Here is an 18,101-nt window from a genome sequence, read left to right on the forward strand (position 1 = left end):
CTTTCCCTACGACTCAGAATCCAGAAACATCAGTGCAGCACTGGATGAAAGATGCAAGGGTCTGTCAGGAGTCCAGAAACTCATTGACCTTTTATACACACACTAACTACAAGCAAGCAGATCACAGGTGAGGATGATTACCTTTAATAGCCATTCAAACCCCTTTGTGTCAACTTGTGTGCATGTTATCAGGCCAAAATCACCAGGGTATGTAAACTTTTGATCAGGGTCATTTGGGTAGTTTCTGTTGTCATTAAAAAGAGTAAACACAGTTGATTGATAATAAATGGCTTCAGACAAACACTAACCATGAGTGAAAGAAAAGTTTTTGTGTTATTCATTATCTCTGAAAAATGGCCAAGAAAAGCATAAATTCTGCCAGGGTATGTAAACTTATGAGCACAACTGTATATACTGGAGGAAGGACCTGCCAGGGGCAGCACTTTAGATCAGTGGTAGGCATGGACTGAGTTTTCCATTCTGCATTTGGTTGCAACAACACCAATCTATGCCTTAAGAATGCAGACCTGTCAGCCAATCAGTTTGCTTTAGTACACACTTTATAACCCCGCGGTTCAGGGGTACTTGCTAAGAGTCAAAAACTTGAACCAAGCTCCCTGTTGAACAAGTCCTAACAGATATAATACAAAACAATAACAAAAATATCCTAATTGATTCCTTTTTTTGACCTTTTTCCTTCTCTTGTTATAGGATGAGAAAAATCAGATGATGACCACGAACGTCTGGGTGAAACAGGTGAGTCACGTGGTCACTTGAAATGAGTTGTAACTGCAGAGAATTACTAGGAGAACACTCATCTGCTCCCATGGAGTTAAAACCAACCAGGTGTTGATCCATCACTAATGTTACTGGAGGGAGAGATTACCCAGTGAGGGAGCGGTTCCATAGGATCAGGTTAGTCATCTCCGGTTCACTAGTGACCTGGCTTGTAGGAATTGAGGTATTAGTTTGAATCTGAACTGCTGTTCTCTAAATACAAGTCCATAGGAATGCTGAAGCAACTCAAAGCAGCTTGAGGGAAGTCAGAAGCACACAGAAGGAACTCCATATACAGTAAAAGCTGAAAGCGTTTTATATTTGCCCATTTTCACAAGCCCTAAATGCCCTTTCACACATACGACCGCGTCAGAAACATTTTTATCAGCTAAAAATGTTGTTCAGAGAGAGACAGTCTGAAGTCAAACAGCTTCTTCTTCTTTGCTTTCCCTTTAGATACACATACAGTGTTCTGGGGTTCATGGGTCACGGACAAACCCTGTATTAGATGTTTACTTGTCAAACAAAGATTGTATATTAATAGTAAAAACAAACAAGTATAAAACATCAGTGTAAAATCTTAGATATATACGTTATATTACCAAAAGTATTGGGACGCCGGTGTTCTGCCGAGAAAATTCCTCTCGGCGGATAAGGACCCCCCTCTACTGCGCAGGCGCTGCGCCTGCGCAGTAGGAGCCAGCGGAAATAGCCGAAGCCGAATAGTTGGAAATCAGCTGTACACGGCGCCTGTAAGAGGGCCGCTCGCCACGCTTCGGGCATGGCACTTTTTTATTCTCCCTCTAGGTCCACTTAGATGGTGGGGCTTGAACCTGGACCTAGGGCGCAAGCGCCGTGTACAGCTGATTGAAGATTTTCAGCTTCGGCTATCTTCGGCGGCTCCTAGTAGTTCGTACTGCGCAAGCGCTGCGCCTGCGCAGTACGGGGGGGGAATCCTTATCCGCCGGGGGAACTTTCTCGGCAAGACACCGGCCTTTACACGCACATTAACTTTAATGGCATCCCAGTCTTATGCCCCATACACACGATCGGACATTCCGACAACAAAATCCATGGATTTTTTCCAACGGATGTTGGCTTAAATTTGTCTTGCATACACACGATCACACAAATCTTGTCAGAAATTCCAAACATCAAGAACGCGGTGACGTACAACACGTACAACGAGCCGAGAAAAATGAAGTTCAATAGCCAGTGCGGCTCTTCTGCTTGATTCCGAGCATTCATTGAATTTTGTGCGTCGGAATTGTGTACACACGATCGGAATTTACAACAACAAATTTTGTTGTCGGAAAATTTGAGATCCAGATCTCAAATTTTGTGTGACGGAAATTCCAACAGAAAATGTCCGATGGAGCCTACACACGGTCAGAATTTCCGACAACAAGCTCCCATCGAACATTTTCCATAGGAAAATCCGACCGTGTGTACGGGGCATTAGGCCACAGTATATTAAGTTGGCCCACCCTTTGCAGCTATAACAGCTTTAACTCTTCTGGGAAGGCTGTCCACAAGGTTTAGGAGTGTGTCTATGGGAATGTTTGACCATTCCTCCAGAAGCGCATTTGTGAGGTCAGGCACTGATGTGGACGAGAAGGCCTGGTTCACAGTCTCCGCTCTAATTCATCCCAAAGGTGTTCTATTGGGTTAAGGCCAGTCAAGTTCCTCCACCCCAAACTCACTCATCCATGTTTTTATGAACCTTGCTTTGTGCACTGGTGTGCAGTCATGTTGGAACAGGAAAAGGGGCCATCCCCAAACTGTTCCCACAAAGTTGGGGGCATGAAATTGTCCAAAGTGTCCTGGTGTGCTGACGCCTTAAGAGGCCAAGCCCAACCCCAACCCCTGAAAAACAACCCAACACCATAATCCACCCTCCACCAAATGATTTGGACCAGTCCTGACCCCTCAACCCAATAGAACACTTTTGGAAGGAATTAGAGCGGAGACTGCAAGCCAGGCCTTCTCGTCCAACATCAGTGCCTGACCTCTCAAATGTGCTTCTGGAAGAATGATTAAACATACCCATAGACACACTCCTAAACCTTGTGGACGGCCTTCCCAGAAGAGTTGAACCTGTTATAGCTGCAAAGGGTGGGCCAACCATATACTGGCTTTTTCTTTTTTTCTGCACCCCCCCAACTGCAAGTGTAAACTGAGCCTAACCGAAAAGTGACATGGCTCATATGGCTTGTGCATTTGGATACTTGTTTGCATCAGAACTGCTGTTCTCCAAATATAAGTCAACAGAAACGCTGGAGCAACTCAAAGCAGCTTTAGTGTAACTAAACCCAGGAGCCTGCATTCACTATATCTGGTCTCCCCAGGACCCTGCATTCACTATATCTGGTCTCCCCAGGACCCTGCATTCACTATATCTGGTCTCCCCAGGACCCTGCATTCACTATATCTGGTCTCCCCAGGACCCTGCATTCACTATATCTGGTCTCCCCAGGACCCTGCATTCACTATATCTGGTCCCCCCAGGACCCTGCATTCACTATATCTGGTCTCCCCAGGACCCTGCATTCACTATATCTGGTCTCCCCAGGACCCTGCATTCACTATATCTGGTCTCCCCAGGACCCTGCATTCACTATATCTGGTCTCCCCAGGACCCTGCATTCACTATATCTGGTCCCCCCAGGACCCTGCATTCACTATATCTGGTCTCCCCAGGACCCTGCATTCACTATATCTGGTCCCCCCCAGGACCCTGCATTCACTATATCTGGTCTCCCCAGGAACCTGCATTCACTATATCTGGTCCCCCCCAGGACCCTGCATTCACTATATCTGGTCCCCCCCAGGACCCTGCATTCACTATATCTGGTCTCCCCAGGACCCTGCATTCACTATATCTGGTCCCCCCCAGGACCCTGCATTCACTATATCTGGTCTCCCCAGGAACCTGCATTCACTATATCTGGTCTCCTCAGGACCCTGCATTCACTATATCTGGTCCCCCCCAGGACCCTGCATTCACTATATCTGGTCTCCCCAGGAACCTGCATTCACTATATCTGGTCTCCCCATGACTCTGCATTCACTATATCTGGTCCCCCCAGGACCCTGCATTCACTATATCTGGTCTCCCCAGGAACCTGCATTCACTATATCTGGTCTCCCCATGACTCTGCATTCACTATATCTGGTCTCCCACAGTACACAGAGCATGGAAATTCAATTATTTTACTAAATATAAACTACTAAATCCTTTTCTCATCAGCAGTATATAGCAGTCTTGTGGCTTCTATCAGTGTGCGGCTGAGCACTGGTCACAGCTTGTAGGAGGAGTTTTAATTCTTCTCTGACTGTCCTATGATGCTGCAGGACCCTTGACCCTCTGTCTGGACAGTGCTGATTGGCCCTGTGCTGATCACATGCACCCTCCCAAGGAAAGCAATACACACCAAACTGAGCATGTGCACATTGCCCCAAAGGCTCTGTTCTATCAGGAGGTGGATTGGGGACAGTAAAAGAAGGGGAAGATCAGAGGAGACAGAATCAAAAAGCCTTTTTACACAATGCAGAAGATTAACCCCTTAGATTCCACATTGAGTATAACAAGCATGCTTTACTGCATATACACACTGATTTTACTGTTGTGGGTTTAGAAACACTTTAAGGGCAGTCAGAATAAACTCAGAAGGAGCTGTATATCATAAACCATTGTGTTTTGTTTTTTTTTAATTAAATTGCCGTTTTTCTTTTTTTTTTTTTAATCATTTGTGATACCTCAGAGCGGCCTCTTTGCAGCTACTTCCTGTCTGCATGCACTCCAATGGCTGCATAGTATATCCCAGGACAGGTTTTCTGATGGTGACTACAGTGGATATTGATTGTTTGATGTGTTTTGAAGTAGACACTTGTAGTCTCCACTGGAATTTCATATGACCTGGTGACAACACAGGAGCACAATTGAGAGAGTGTTGTCACCCTATAATAGAAATATCTGGACAAGCACCTTCATGGCAGGATCACCAGGGACTATTTGAATGAAATCTGGGACTTGGAACCGGGCCCTATCACGACGTTCCTATGGTGCCCGGTCCTTCCATTCTCTGTAGCATGGTGCTGTAGATATGAAGACATGTTGTAGAATGTCGATAGCTGGAGGTCTTGACCATATCTTGTCATCTGATCTTCTGTCCCTCTCCTGTCTTGTAGGAATGGCACGATTACAAGCTGCGCTGGGACCCTCTGGAATACGAGAACGTGACCTCAATACGGATCCCATCGGAGCTGATCTGGAGGCCGGACATTGTCCTTTACAACAAGTGAGAACACATTGATGATGCCTAAGGGGGTCACTTACTATGATAAGGGTACACCAAACCCTATTGTGTGTCTGAATATTGGTGCACATTGTCATACTAAAGAGGGCTGGGACAAGGAGGGGCTAGAGGGACAGCCGTCCCGGGTGCAGCTCCCCATGTGAGAGGGAAGAGGGTGCTGAAGACTATGGCTTCATGTCTGATTTGATCACTAGTGCTGTCCCACCATGCCCCAGCCACCCAACCGACACTGCGCATGGGCAACCACCTTCCAGCTGTTGGAAAGCAAGTGATGGGCTGCACATGCGCAGTGCACAATCCATGGGCAGCCAAAACACAGGGGGGTAGAGACAGTGCCAGGACCAGGTCATCCAGCACCCAGGGCGAAGATGTCAGTCTAAGCCCTCCTTCCCTTAGGGTTTGGGTCAGGGAGCCCCCATCCCTGCAATAAACCATTGGGCCCAGGGCAGCCTTCCCTTCTGCCCACCCCTTGTGCTGGCCCTGGGTAGATAACAGGTGCAGGGTGGTATGCCCATTCTATGTATTAACAGCAGGGAAGGGGGTGCAGGTCCACACCCTCGCCCTGGGCACCGGACAACCTCATCCCGGTACGAACGATTTAAAGCATATCTCCATCCAAACCTTTTAATTATCCAGGTTTGGATGGGCATAAGAAAGGGGCAGAGACTCGGCCTCAATTGTTCTCTTTCCTCCTATTGGGAAGATCTTTCCTCATTTTGGCTGGGGCAACGTCTTCAAGTGCTACTCTATGGTTTCCATGCACTGTACTGATGGTGGCCAACAAGCCTGGAGCAGTTGTGTGAGACATGTGAATAGCTCCTCTAATCGAAGACTTTGCTGTGCTTTGTAATGGTTAAATGATGGGCTTTTGGGTTCCTTTTAAACCACCTCACTATACCTTGTTTGATTATGCCATGCAAAAATGCAGGAAAATTCAGCAGGCTTTTCTCAGTGCTCTTGTTCTACTGTGCACAGGTGGGGCTGACAGAGGAGTCTAAAGCCTTGTACACACGATCGGATCGTTGGCCAACAAAACCATGGACTTTTGTCCGAAGGGCGTTGGGCCAAACTTGTCTTGCATACACACGGTCATACAATTGTCGGCCAACAATTACGAACGTAGTGACGTACTACATGGTTTTTCAGCTATTTAGTGCCACCCTTTGGGCTCCTTCTGCTACTTTCGTGTTAGTAGAAGTTTGGTGAGTGTTGATTCGCGCTTTTCATTTTGCGTTTTTCATTTCGTACTTTTCAGTTCGTTTCTGAACGGCCGTTCATCAACCAGACATGTTGTGGAATCGGAGAAGATAACGTGTTATTTATTATTGGCCTTGTAGTTATTGCTTTGACATTATTTTTTTGGTTGAATAATGATTTGATTTGGTATATTTTCTATATTTTTGGATGCATAGAATGCACTTTTTGGTTAAGTTCTATTGGCAGAAAAAAAAATAGTGTAGAATAATACTTGGCTATGTGTTTTCCTTCAAATGACAGTTTGGGAGTCGGCAGTTACATTTAAAAAAATACAATGTAAAATTGACAAGGGACACCAACATCGTTGTATCTTTGATCTTAAAAACTACAGGATAATGGTGTTGTGGTAACTTGCCCAAAAAACAAAATAATATTATTCTTGATATCACTAGAAAAAAAAGCCTTTGAAAATTTGTTTGCAAGAACTCCATCAGTATCACCAGCAAAGCAGCTTCATTATTATCCCATTAAAGAAGAAGAGAATTGTGCGCTGCATATCCAGATTTCATAATTTACCATGTCACGAATGTTAATTCTCCATTACGAACGCTAGTTTGCAAGACTGACCGTTTCTGGCTTGTCCTTGCTTCTGGGCATGCGTGTTTGTACCAGGGGCAGACTGACAACTCATGGGGCCCCCGGGCAATAGGAGAAGATTATGGGGCCTCCGGGCAATAGGAGATTATGGGGCCCCCAGGCAATAGGAAATTATGGGGCCCCCAGGCAATAGATTATGGGGCCACACAGTATACACAGTATACACACACAGACACACAATATACACACACAATATACACACACAATATACACACACAGTATACACACACAGAATACACATACACACACTGATAAAGTACTGGAGAGGCGGGGCAGCTATAATCTTGGGATTTTTTTTAAAAACACAGATTTTTACATACTGTCCCTGGTTTTATTGAGGCTGGCAACCCTGATGGGGCCCCTTAGTGTCAATGGGCCCTCGGGCAGTGCCCGAGTCCTCAAATGGTCAGTCCGCCCCTGGTTTGTACTTTGGACTTTTGTCCGACGGACTTGTGTGTACACGCTCGGAAAATCCGACAACAATTGTCCGATGGAGCGCAATAACGGTCAGATTTTCCGCCAACAGCCTGACATCAAACATTTCCCGTCAGAAAATCTGATCGTGTGTACGAAGCTTTAGTGAAAGGGGAGTGCTGGAACAGGAGACTTGGCCCAGATTAACAGCTTCTTCCAACACTGTCCTCTTTGTAGGACTCCTCCTTCAGCCACGGCTGTGGGGACAAAGCTTGGCAGAAGACAAATGGCGATATGAACGGCACAGCTGGCCAATCACAATTATGTATTTTTTGGGGTTTTTTTTGCGGCTAGACAGATTGAACATCGGGGCTGCAAAGAAAGTTGTTTTAATCTTATTAAATGTCAGTGTTCCCGTTACTGCCATTTAGAGGATGTCGAGGCTGATTCACTCGACGTGTATCTTTTATGCCGCCGTCGCTCGTCCTTTAAAGACATTTAACGCCGTTTATTTCATCTCCGTGACATTTCATTTAGGAAACACGTTATCTGAATGTCATTTACTGCTTGACAAATCTGGCAAATTTAGCAACAATAAAAGATAAAAAATAGACCTTGACGGGGAACCGCTGTGATATCTGATCCAACGATGGAGCTTGATACAGTACGCCGCCTCATGGCGGCTTATCATTTTTTTTTTTTTTTTTTTCCTCTAAATTTGATTAGGTTATGTAAATGATCTTATCTGCAAATGTTAATGAAAAAAAAAGTATTTCTGCCTATAGTTAGAAGCATATGAGGCATCCATGAGGGTTATTGAATTCTGACTACTCTGAGATCACTCTTGAGTCTGGCCCCTCCCACCTCTCCACGCCATGCTGTTCATCCATTGGAGTGATGGGTGAATAACCATCCAATGGGAAGGTTAGAAAAGGGTGTGTTCTTGAAGTCGGTGGTTGCACCGTAGAGCTACCCGGGGCAAGTGGGGCTGATGTTCCCGGGACATAAGTGGGCCAATTTGTTCCATGAACTGGTCCAAGGCAGGATAGTGCATAAGGAAGGCTTTTACTTCCCTATAGGGTACTAATGCCGGGGGGGCATACTTAATCCATGCTTTGGTAAAGAATAACTGGCATTGTCAGAATTACCCCTTAAGGTGATGATACCGCAGTGCTGCTGAACTCTTGTTGGCCTGAGATAGCTGCCCCCACCCCTTCCCAGGAGCAGCCATTCGCCTTGTGACCAGAGCACGGAAGCGAGCCGCCTCTCTCCCAGAGCGCATCCTGTGTTCGTTTGGAACTCGGTGCTAAATCATTCATAGGCGACCTGATTCTGGGTCAGGCTTTTTTGCATGGCAGAGCAGCTACCTCGTTGCAATCTTTTGAAAGACATTCCGTGGCCAAGCTTTCGTCTTTCCAAGGCTTGGGCCGCTCCCTTAGGTGAACCCATTCCAGGTCGCACCTGATGGGGAGAGCCGACATCGAAGGTTAAAAAAAAACGACCCTAAAGGTGAGGATACCACAGTGCAGCGGAACCCTGGTTGGCCGGAGATAGCCAGCCCCCCCACCACTTCGCAGGGGCAGCTACTCGCCGCGTGGATGGAAGCAGACCACCTCTCTCCCAGAGTGCATCGTACTTTAGTAGTGCTAAATCATTTGTAGGCGACCTGATTCTATGTCAGGCTTTTTTGTGTAGCAGAGCAGTTACGTTGCTGCAATCTATTGAAAGCCATCCCTCCGGCAAGCTTTCCTCTTTCCAAGGCTTTGGCCAATCCCTCTGGGCAAACCCATTCCAGGTTGCCCCGATAGAGAGAGCCTACATTGAGGAGGCTGGGTAGGCTTAGCAGGTCAGCCAAGCCCTGAGCCCCCACGTCACTAGGAAGTGCTACTGGGCATGGAAACCCCACTGTGGTTCTATGGGAGGGTGGTTTTGGAGTCTGCCATCATACTTGGTGACCGTCATTATTGAGCTTCTTCCGCAGTTACCTTGATGTCCAGTTTCAGTACTTCTGGGTCTAAGACTCAAAACAAGCATGCTGCAAAGTGAAGGAAGGAAGAGAGAACTTGGATTTCCAGGATGCTTTACTTATTCCAGGTCTGTGGCTCAGAAAGTGGTAAAGCAGAAGCATCTACATGACGTCCAGACAATTGGCATTGGCCAATGGCAGCCTTCATCTCTTGACAGGTTCCCTTTAAATGCAGGATGCTTATTTGGGAGGGTATGAAGCTGTCTCTGAGCACAGGTTTGACCTATAGAGGGGCCATGTTTCACGCTTAGTGGTCATGTGTACAGATTGTTACCTGGTACCTAATATTTGGGGTGAATGGTACCTAATATTTGGAGCAAATGGTGAGCTCAGCTGCTATTACTTGCTGATCTTTAATTCTCTAAAATTCTGGGAATTTAAACCAATGAGGTCAGTTGCGCTGTAGCACAGATCGGCTTTAAATGAACTGGGAGTAGGAAACGGAGCCTGCCTATGTAATAAGCACATCAGTCTATAGAACTTCTCTACCCTTCGCTTTTTTAAATGCGACATGTTCGTGTTTGACCGATTATGCCTCCACATTTGGCATACCATCCCCATCCTTTTAGGTGTGACGTATTCGGCGTATTTTCGCGCGTTGTAGTGTGGAATCTGAACACGTTCCAGACAAAAGACAAATACAGTCTCGCTCGCCATTACCTCCGCTGAACCTGCGAGGCGATTTTGCCTTTGCAGAAGGTTACGCTCCGAATATTTCTTCCCCTGAATGAATAAACTGGCCTTGCTCGCAGGTGCTGGAGGAGCTGGGATCGCGCAGTTTTTTGTTTTTTTTTTGCTGGAGTCATTTAAATTCCTCTGTAATTAAGGCGGCGGAGGGCTGACGAGGTGGAGAATTTTTTTTTGCTTCGGCAGCAAATATTACGCAGGCTTCGATTTTCCAAGAACGCTTGGGGAACGCCAGAACGAGCGGCTGTTGCGATAAGTGTCGGCGGGGGAATTCACACTTATCATGAAAGACTGCTTGTGATTATCAAAAGAGACCTTTCAAGAGGTGGATAAAACGGCGAGCTCTGTGTGCAACCAAAGTCTCTTTTTTTTTTTTTTTTTTCCAGATGTGTGATCAAGAATCTCTAATTGCTCTCTCATTTTGATTTGTGACGCAGTTTTTGGCGGATTGGGAGCTCGGTTATGGACGCAGTTCTGGATGCGGAGGGAGCTTGATTGGTGCCGCCATTATTGGCGCAGTGGAAGCTCGATTTGTGACGCAGTTAAAGATGCAGCGGGAGTTCGATTCGTGATGCAGTTAAAGAGGTTGTAAAGCTCAGACATGAAATATGAACAAAGCATATCCCTCTATAGTGTGTACTTGTCTTAATCCAGACCACTAAGTGTCATTTCTGTCTGCTGCTTCCTTCCTCCGCTATCAGCACGAGTCACTTCTGACAAGTTTTCCTGATAACAAGAGAAAAATTTTGACAGGGGAGGGATCTCGAGCACAGGAGGCAGAGGCATAACAAGGAAGTTCAGGGCCCCGGTGCAAGAAACCATGAAGGGACCCCGATCGGGGCTCTTCCCACTGATCCCAGGGCCCTTTACTCCCATCGGCGCCTCTTTATTACGGTCACCTTCCCGCCGTCTTGGAGTCTCCCCATGGTGGCGGAATGCCAGAGCCCAGTCAAACGGGGGACCTTTGAGAACCTGGTAGCTTCACCACTGGTAGTTTGTTTTTATTGTTGTTTTATTTTATTTTTCACAATTTAATTTTTTGGATATTTATTGGGACCCATATTGGGGGGGGGGGGGGTTGGTGAAATATCAGGGGTCTAAACAGACCCCTGATGTCTTACTTTTGAAACGGAGAAAGGGACTGAGGACAGACTCATCAGTCCCTTTCTCTGGAGCCTCAGCTGCGCATAATGAATGAACAGGAATAGCTCTGTACAGAGGCTTCCTGTTCATTCATAAACAGAGGCATAGTAAACACAGTTAAGTATGCCCCAGCTATGAATGAATAAAAAAAAACAAATGGTACTGATCACTGATTATTAAGACAAGGAAGGGGCTGGTAAATTACACATTTACTGGCTCCTTTCCCACTCTCCATCCTGACAGATCCTCCGCAGCAGCCAGTGGGAGGGGGAAACCTGGCAGCGTTGCTGGGGGGGGGGGTCAAGTGGGGGCCAGGGAAGGACAGGGAACGTGAGGGAGCCGATGCCCTTCATTTCCCTGTCTGAAGAGGAAGAGAAGTGGGCATTCAGTGACTACGTGGAGGGACCAGTTTCTCTACAGTGGGATCTCAGTTGATGATACGGTTATTGGCACAGTGGAATCTCAGTTCATTATACGGTTATTGGCACATTGAGTGATCAATTCATGATACGGTTATTGGCACAGTGGGAGATCAGTTCATGATACGGTTATTGGCACAGTGAGAGATCAGTTGAGGATACGGTTATTGGCACAGTGGGAGATCAGTTCATGATACGGTTATTGGCCCAGTGGGAGATCAGTTCATGATACGGTTATTGGCACAGTGGGAGATCAGTTGAGGATACGGTTATTGGCACAGTGGGAGATCAGTTCATGATACGGTTATTGGCACAGTGGGAGATCAGTTCATGATACGGTTATTGGCACAGTGGGAGATCAGTTCATGATACGGTTATTGGCACAGTGGGAGATCAGTTCATGATACGGTTATTGGCACAGTGAGAGATCAGTTGAGGATACGGTTATTGGCACAGTGGGAGATCAGTTCATGATACGGTTATTGGCACAGTGGGAGATCAGTTGATGATACAGTTATTGGCACAGTGGGAGATCAGTTCATGATACGGTTATTGGCACAGTGGGAGATCAGTTCATGATACGGTTATTGGCACAGTGGGAGATCAGTTCATGATACGGTTATTGGCACAGTGGGAGATCAGTTGAGGATACGGTTATTGGCACAGTGGGAGATCAGTTCATGATACGGTTATTGGCACAGTGGGAGATCAGTTCATGATACGGTTATTGGCACAGTGGGAGATCAGTTCATGATACGGTTATTGGCACAGTGGGAGATCAGTTCATGATACGGTTATTGGCACAGTGGGAGATCAGTTCATGATACGGTTATTGGCACAGTGGGAGATCAGTTGAGGATACGGTTATTGGCACAGTGAGAGATCAGTTCATGGTAAGGGTATTGGCGCAGTGGAGCCCAATTTGAGACGCAGTTATGGACGCAGTTTGCGCTCAATTTGTGATGCAGGTATGGGGGGAGGGGATTGCAGGCTGGTAACTTTGTTACGCCTTTTAAGAGGGAACATTTGTTGGCATGAACAATGACACTTTGTCCATTCAGAACTCCTAGGTGGGTCAGTTCCTCGTTCCTCCCTGTGTGAGCTCCTCATTGGACGGTGTCAGAGCTTACACAGGGCTGGTGACTTCCTGCTTCTCCAAGCCCAAGCACTGCATTCTGGGAGGAGGTCACATGACCCCCAATCCTGGATATTTCTCCACCTCTTGTATTCTGTGCACAGTCTCTGACCATCTCCTGCAGGATGTCTGCAAAACAAACATTTTCCATCCTTGTCCTTTGATTTTTTTTTTTATATTTTTTTTGCTGGCACTGTTTGAAAATTGATTTGTTGAATCGTCCCGTTTACCTCTTAGATAATTGAATGGAAATGAATATTTTTGGAATTCTGGTGGTATAAGACCAGCTGCAAAAAAAAAAAAAAAAAACTGCAAACTCTATGCCAAAAAAGATTTAAAAAAAAAAGAGCGAGGTGTGAGGGGTCCATGATGAAAGTGTCTGTTCTCCGGAGTGCTGCGCACGCTCCGCACAGCCCCTCCCTCGTTTTTTTTTTTTTTTGGAGTCGTTTTGAAGTCTAGTGAATCGAAACAGGTCACGCATCACCGTCCCCAGCAGCACCAAGCTGTTGTTAATTTAAAGAGCAGGACGAGGAAAACGTTACATTAAGTAGAAAGGAGTACGGAGAACGACACTCGGAATGACCCAGTTCTTCCCGGAATGCCGAAGTGACTCATAATGCATGTTTAGCTGCAGCCGCCAGGAGCCCGGGACGCTCTCCGCTAAGTGGGCATAATGCTTTTACCATGTCACCTAACCGGAGGGGGGACCTGGAAAAGAGCAACTACATGTATTCCAGAATACTCCTCCGATTCCGTCCCTGGGGTGCCCATCTATAAAGGGCACCTGTCACTGGTCATCAGAAAGAATGCTGTAAAGGCTTTCCCTTCACGTAGACTCCTTTTTTTTTTTTTTTCTTTAATTAGAGTCTTTGTTATAAATGAGACTTAAGAGCGTCAGAGTTTCACAATCTTGTAAATCCTGGTGCCTGTGCTGTTCCTGGCTGTGTTCACAAATGCCTGACACAGATCAGCCCCCTGCTGCTGCAGCCTCTCACCTTGATACAAAGTTACAATGCGCAGTCTGAGTGATCGCTGGGAGAAAGGAGGCTGGGGAAATGCTTGTAGACATGTGCAGAACGAAAAAATTTAGTTTTAGTTTCGATTTGTTGTTTACATAAATTTTTTTAGTTAAATTTGTTTAATACGTTTAATTCGTTTTCAAAATGAGTTTTGTTTATGAGAGTTCCTTGACTGAATTTTGACTCAAATGCTATTCAAATTCCATTCTATTCTATTGTTTTTTCTATTCTATTCTATTATTTTCTGTTCTTTTCTATTTATATTATATTCTTTCCTATTCTATTCAAATTTGAATGTATTCTATTTGAATTTTCGGAAGAAGGTTATATTCTTTCCATTTTATTCTATCCTTTTTTTTACCCTATTCTATCCTTTTCTATTCTATTCTTTTCAAAAATTAGAATTTTGGAAAACGGTTATATTGTTTATGTTCTTTCTATTCTATCATATTCTTTTCTATTGTCTATTCTATTCTATTCTATTGCTATTTTTTCTATTCTTTTCTATTCCAGTCAATTCCAGTCTTTTATTTTCTATTCTATTCTAATGTATTCTTTTTTTATTCTATTCAAATTCGATTGTATTCTATTTGAATTTCAGAAAGAAGGTTATATTCTTTCCATTTTATTATATTCTATTCTTTTTTTCCTATTCTATTCTTTTCTATTGTACTCCAATTGAAATTTATTCTATTTGAAATTTGAATTTCAATACATGGTTATATTCTTTCTATTCCAGATTTGTATTTCTATTCTATTGTTTTTTCTATTCCATTCTTTTATTTTCTATTCTATTCTTTTCTATTATATTATATCACATTCTTTTCTATTCTATTCAAATTGAATTTATTCTATTCAAAATTTCAAAATTTTGGAAAACTGTTATATTGTTTATATTCTTTCTATTCTATTATATTTTTCTCTATTGTCTATTCTATCCTATTATTTTCTATTCTTTTCTATTGTTATGTCAATTCTATTCTTTTATTTTCTTTTCTAATCTATTCTTTTCAATTCTATTCAAATGTGAATGTATTCTATTTGAATTTCGGAAGAAGGTTATATTCTTTCCATTTTATTCTAATCTATTCTTTTTTTTCCCCCTATTCTATCCTTTTCGATTCTATTCTATTCAAATTTATTCTATTTGAAATTTGAATTTCAGTAGATGGTTATATTCTTTCTATTATATTCTATTGTTTTTTTCTATTCCATTCTTTTATTTTCTATTCTATTCTTTTCTATTATATTATATTCTTTTCTATTCTATTCAAATTTATTCTATTCGAAAATTATAATTTTGGAAAACGGGTTATATTTCTAATAGCATCGCAAGTGTGACCCGCAATGGCAGTGTGTTTCCATCACGGGCAGCAAAACGCTAATTTTTGCAGGTGTGAATGCAACCTTAATGGTAAAAGGTGAAAAATGAGAATGGCGCTCTATAGTGTGCATAGTTTTATAGATACACCTTCACTCTATAAGGCACAGATATAAAATCACAATATCAGTGATCATTTTGCATGCCTAACCTTACTTCTTCAAAGTAGCATGAAAATGCGTTGGGTCAGGCTGGGTGGCGCGGCTCTCGTTCTGGGTGGACGTCATATGATTGCCCTCCAGAACGAACGCTCTCGCGCGCCCGTGAGGGCGCACATCCTGGCGATCGATGGTGTGGTGTGTCAGTCTGACAGACGCGAGTAGAGGAGAGCCGATTGGCTGCTCTCCTCCTAACGGGGGGGGGGGGAGTCTGTGCTGATTGTTTATCAGCGCAGCCCCCCCTCGGATGCCCACCCAGGACCACCAGGGATTGCCACCACACTGGGCCACCAGGTATGCCACCCTAGACCACCAGGGAAATGCCAATCAGTGCCCAGGCAGCTGCCAATCAGTGCCCATCCCCAGTGCCTGCCAGTGATGCCTATCAATGCCATCTATCAGTGCCACGTATCTTTGCCCATCAGTGCCGCCTATAAGTGCCACCCATAAGTATCCATCAGTGCAGCCTTTCAGTGTCCATTGTCAGTGCCACCTCATTGGTGCCGCCTTGTCAGCATTAGAATTTCCTTTCAAATTTGGCTGATAGTGAACGTAACAGATAAATAATATTTCAGATAAATTCGTATTCGTTACGTTCACTAGCAGGCAGATTTGAAAGGAAATTCCAATACCTATAATTTATTAGTTAGTTATTCTTTTGAAATTTCAGATTTTCTTTTCTTATATTCGAATTTTTGGATTTACGAATTTTCGAATTTATGAATTGCGATCATAATGAATGACCCGAAAAACGAAAAAAAAAAAACATAATAAAATGAAAACAAACTAATTTTTCGGCAGTGTACATGTCTAGAGCGTGGAATACCCTGGAATACCCTGAAAACCGTGGAACTGGGTAACTTGAGGATTTGAGGAATTTCTGGCTGTACTTCACACACTGAATGTCCCACAGGATCTCTAGGCTGTTGGTGACCTTTACTCCTTCCAGAGTTAAAAGCTACATACAGTCACTTTCTTTCAGCACTGGGGTCATCTACTTACCCAGCCACAGGATCATCGGTTGTCTCCTGACAATATCCACCAGGCTCTTCCTAGTGAGGGAGATGTAGACTCACACCACCACTTCTCCAGACCCAACGTGATCCCAGGCATGGATCTGCAAATATGCTTCCCAGCTAAGCCTAGCTGGGGCCTTCGTGTCTTCCTCGAGTCTTCCTTTAGGATCCAGGCATCAGGAAAGGCAGAGCCCCCTCACAGGGGTCTCCTCCAGCAGGACTGGACCCAGGAACACTGCACAGGCTGCTCAGTTCAGACTATTTATGGGCTCTCTCACCACCTTCTGGGCACATCTCCACAGGGATTGACTGGCGTCCCATAAATATTCAGGCTGCCTGTTCTGTTCTACTTCCCCCTGTCTTCTAGAACCCTCTATAATACAGGGGGGAAGTAACAGACAGCAGCCTGTGAAACACTGAGCAGCCTAAGATAATCAATCCCTGCTCTACTGATAACACGCCTGCTGGCCAGCCGCCGTCATTATACTGCAGCAGGTCCGCACGTTCCTGCAAACCGTCGTAGCTGTACGTCGGCCCTTCAAGCGGGGATAGCAGGCGTGTGCCTGCTGCACTGCAGGGGTTGCCGATGCGCGTGGCCGGCAGTCGCGATGACCGCCGGCCACGCGCGATCGCAGGCACGAGAGCCAGAACAGGGACACGTGTGTAAACACACAAAACCCTGTTCTACAAGGAGAGGAGAGACAGATTGTGTGTTCCTACTAGCTAGGAACAATGATCTGTCATCTCCTCTAGTCAGTCCCCTCCCCCTACAGTTAGAACATACACATAGGGAACACAGTTAACCCCTTGGGCGCCCACTAGTGGTAATCCCTTGCTTGCCTGTGACATTTACACAGTAATCTGTGCATTTTTATCACTGTAAAAATGACAATGGTCCCAAAAATGTGTCAAAAGTGTCCGATGTGTCCGCCATAATGTCAAAGTCCCGATAAAAATCGCAGATCGCCGCCATTACTAGTAAAAAAAATAATAATAAAAATGCCATAAATCTTTCCCCTATTTTGTAGACGCTGTAACTTTTGCGCAAACCAATCAATATACGCTTATTGTGATTTTTATTACCAAAAATATGTAGAAGAAAACATATCGGCCTAAACTGAGGAAAAAATTAGCTTTTGTTAAAAAAAATGGGAATATTTATTATAGCAAAAAGTACAAAATATTGTGTTTTTTACTAAATTGTCGCTATTTTTTTGTTTATAGCTCAAAAAATAAAAACCGCAGAAGTGATCAAATGCCACCAAAAGAAAGCTCTATTTGTGAGAAAAAAAGGACGTCAATTTTGTTTGGGTACAACGTCGCACGACCGCGCAATTGTCAGTTAAAGCGACGCAGTGCCGAATCGCAGAAAATAGCCTGGTCATTGAGCAGCCAAATCTTCCGGGGCTGAAGTGGTTGCCAGAGATTTGAGGGGAACCAAACCAAATTTATCTAGCAGCCTGCTCTACACAAAGAAGATGCTACTCATGCATAGGTGTGCGGAGCCTATTGAATTAGGGTGTGCACCCCAAAGCTCAAACACACATCGATGTGTGTGTGTGTGTGTATATATAACCAGGGCTGGGACAAAGGGTGGGCAGAAAGGACGGCTGCCCTGGGCACAGCGTGTATTGTAGAGACGGGTGCACCGCAAGTTCCTTCTATTATAAGGCTGACAGGAGTAGTGACAGCGGCATCACTACTTCTGTCAGCCCAGCGCTGGAAGTGGCCAGGAGGAAGGGAGAGAGCTGGG

The 18,101-nt window shown here is 44.7% G+C and overlaps 1 protein-coding gene across 1 annotated transcript in view; it reads left to right on the top strand.

The window, feature by feature from the left end:
* Nucleotides 1-18,101, top strand: part of CHRNA4 (cholinergic receptor nicotinic alpha 4 subunit) — a 50,169-nt gene that overhangs the window by 13,085 nt on the left and 18,983 nt on the right. Inside the window, exons 2-3 of the mRNA XM_073607446.1 lie at nucleotides 712-756; nucleotides 4,969-5,078. Of these exons, the coding sequence (XP_073463547.1) occupies nucleotides 727-756; nucleotides 4,969-5,078 (140 nt within the window). The 5' untranslated portion in view covers nucleotides 712-726. The remainder of the gene's footprint in view (nucleotides 1-711; nucleotides 757-4,968; nucleotides 5,079-18,101) is intronic.

Source organism: Aquarana catesbeiana, linkage group LG12 (genome assembly GCF_042186555.1).
Source record: "Aquarana catesbeiana isolate 2022-GZ linkage group LG12, ASM4218655v1, whole genome shotgun sequence".
NCBI lineage: Eukaryota > Metazoa > Chordata > Amphibia > Anura > Ranidae > Aquarana > Aquarana catesbeiana.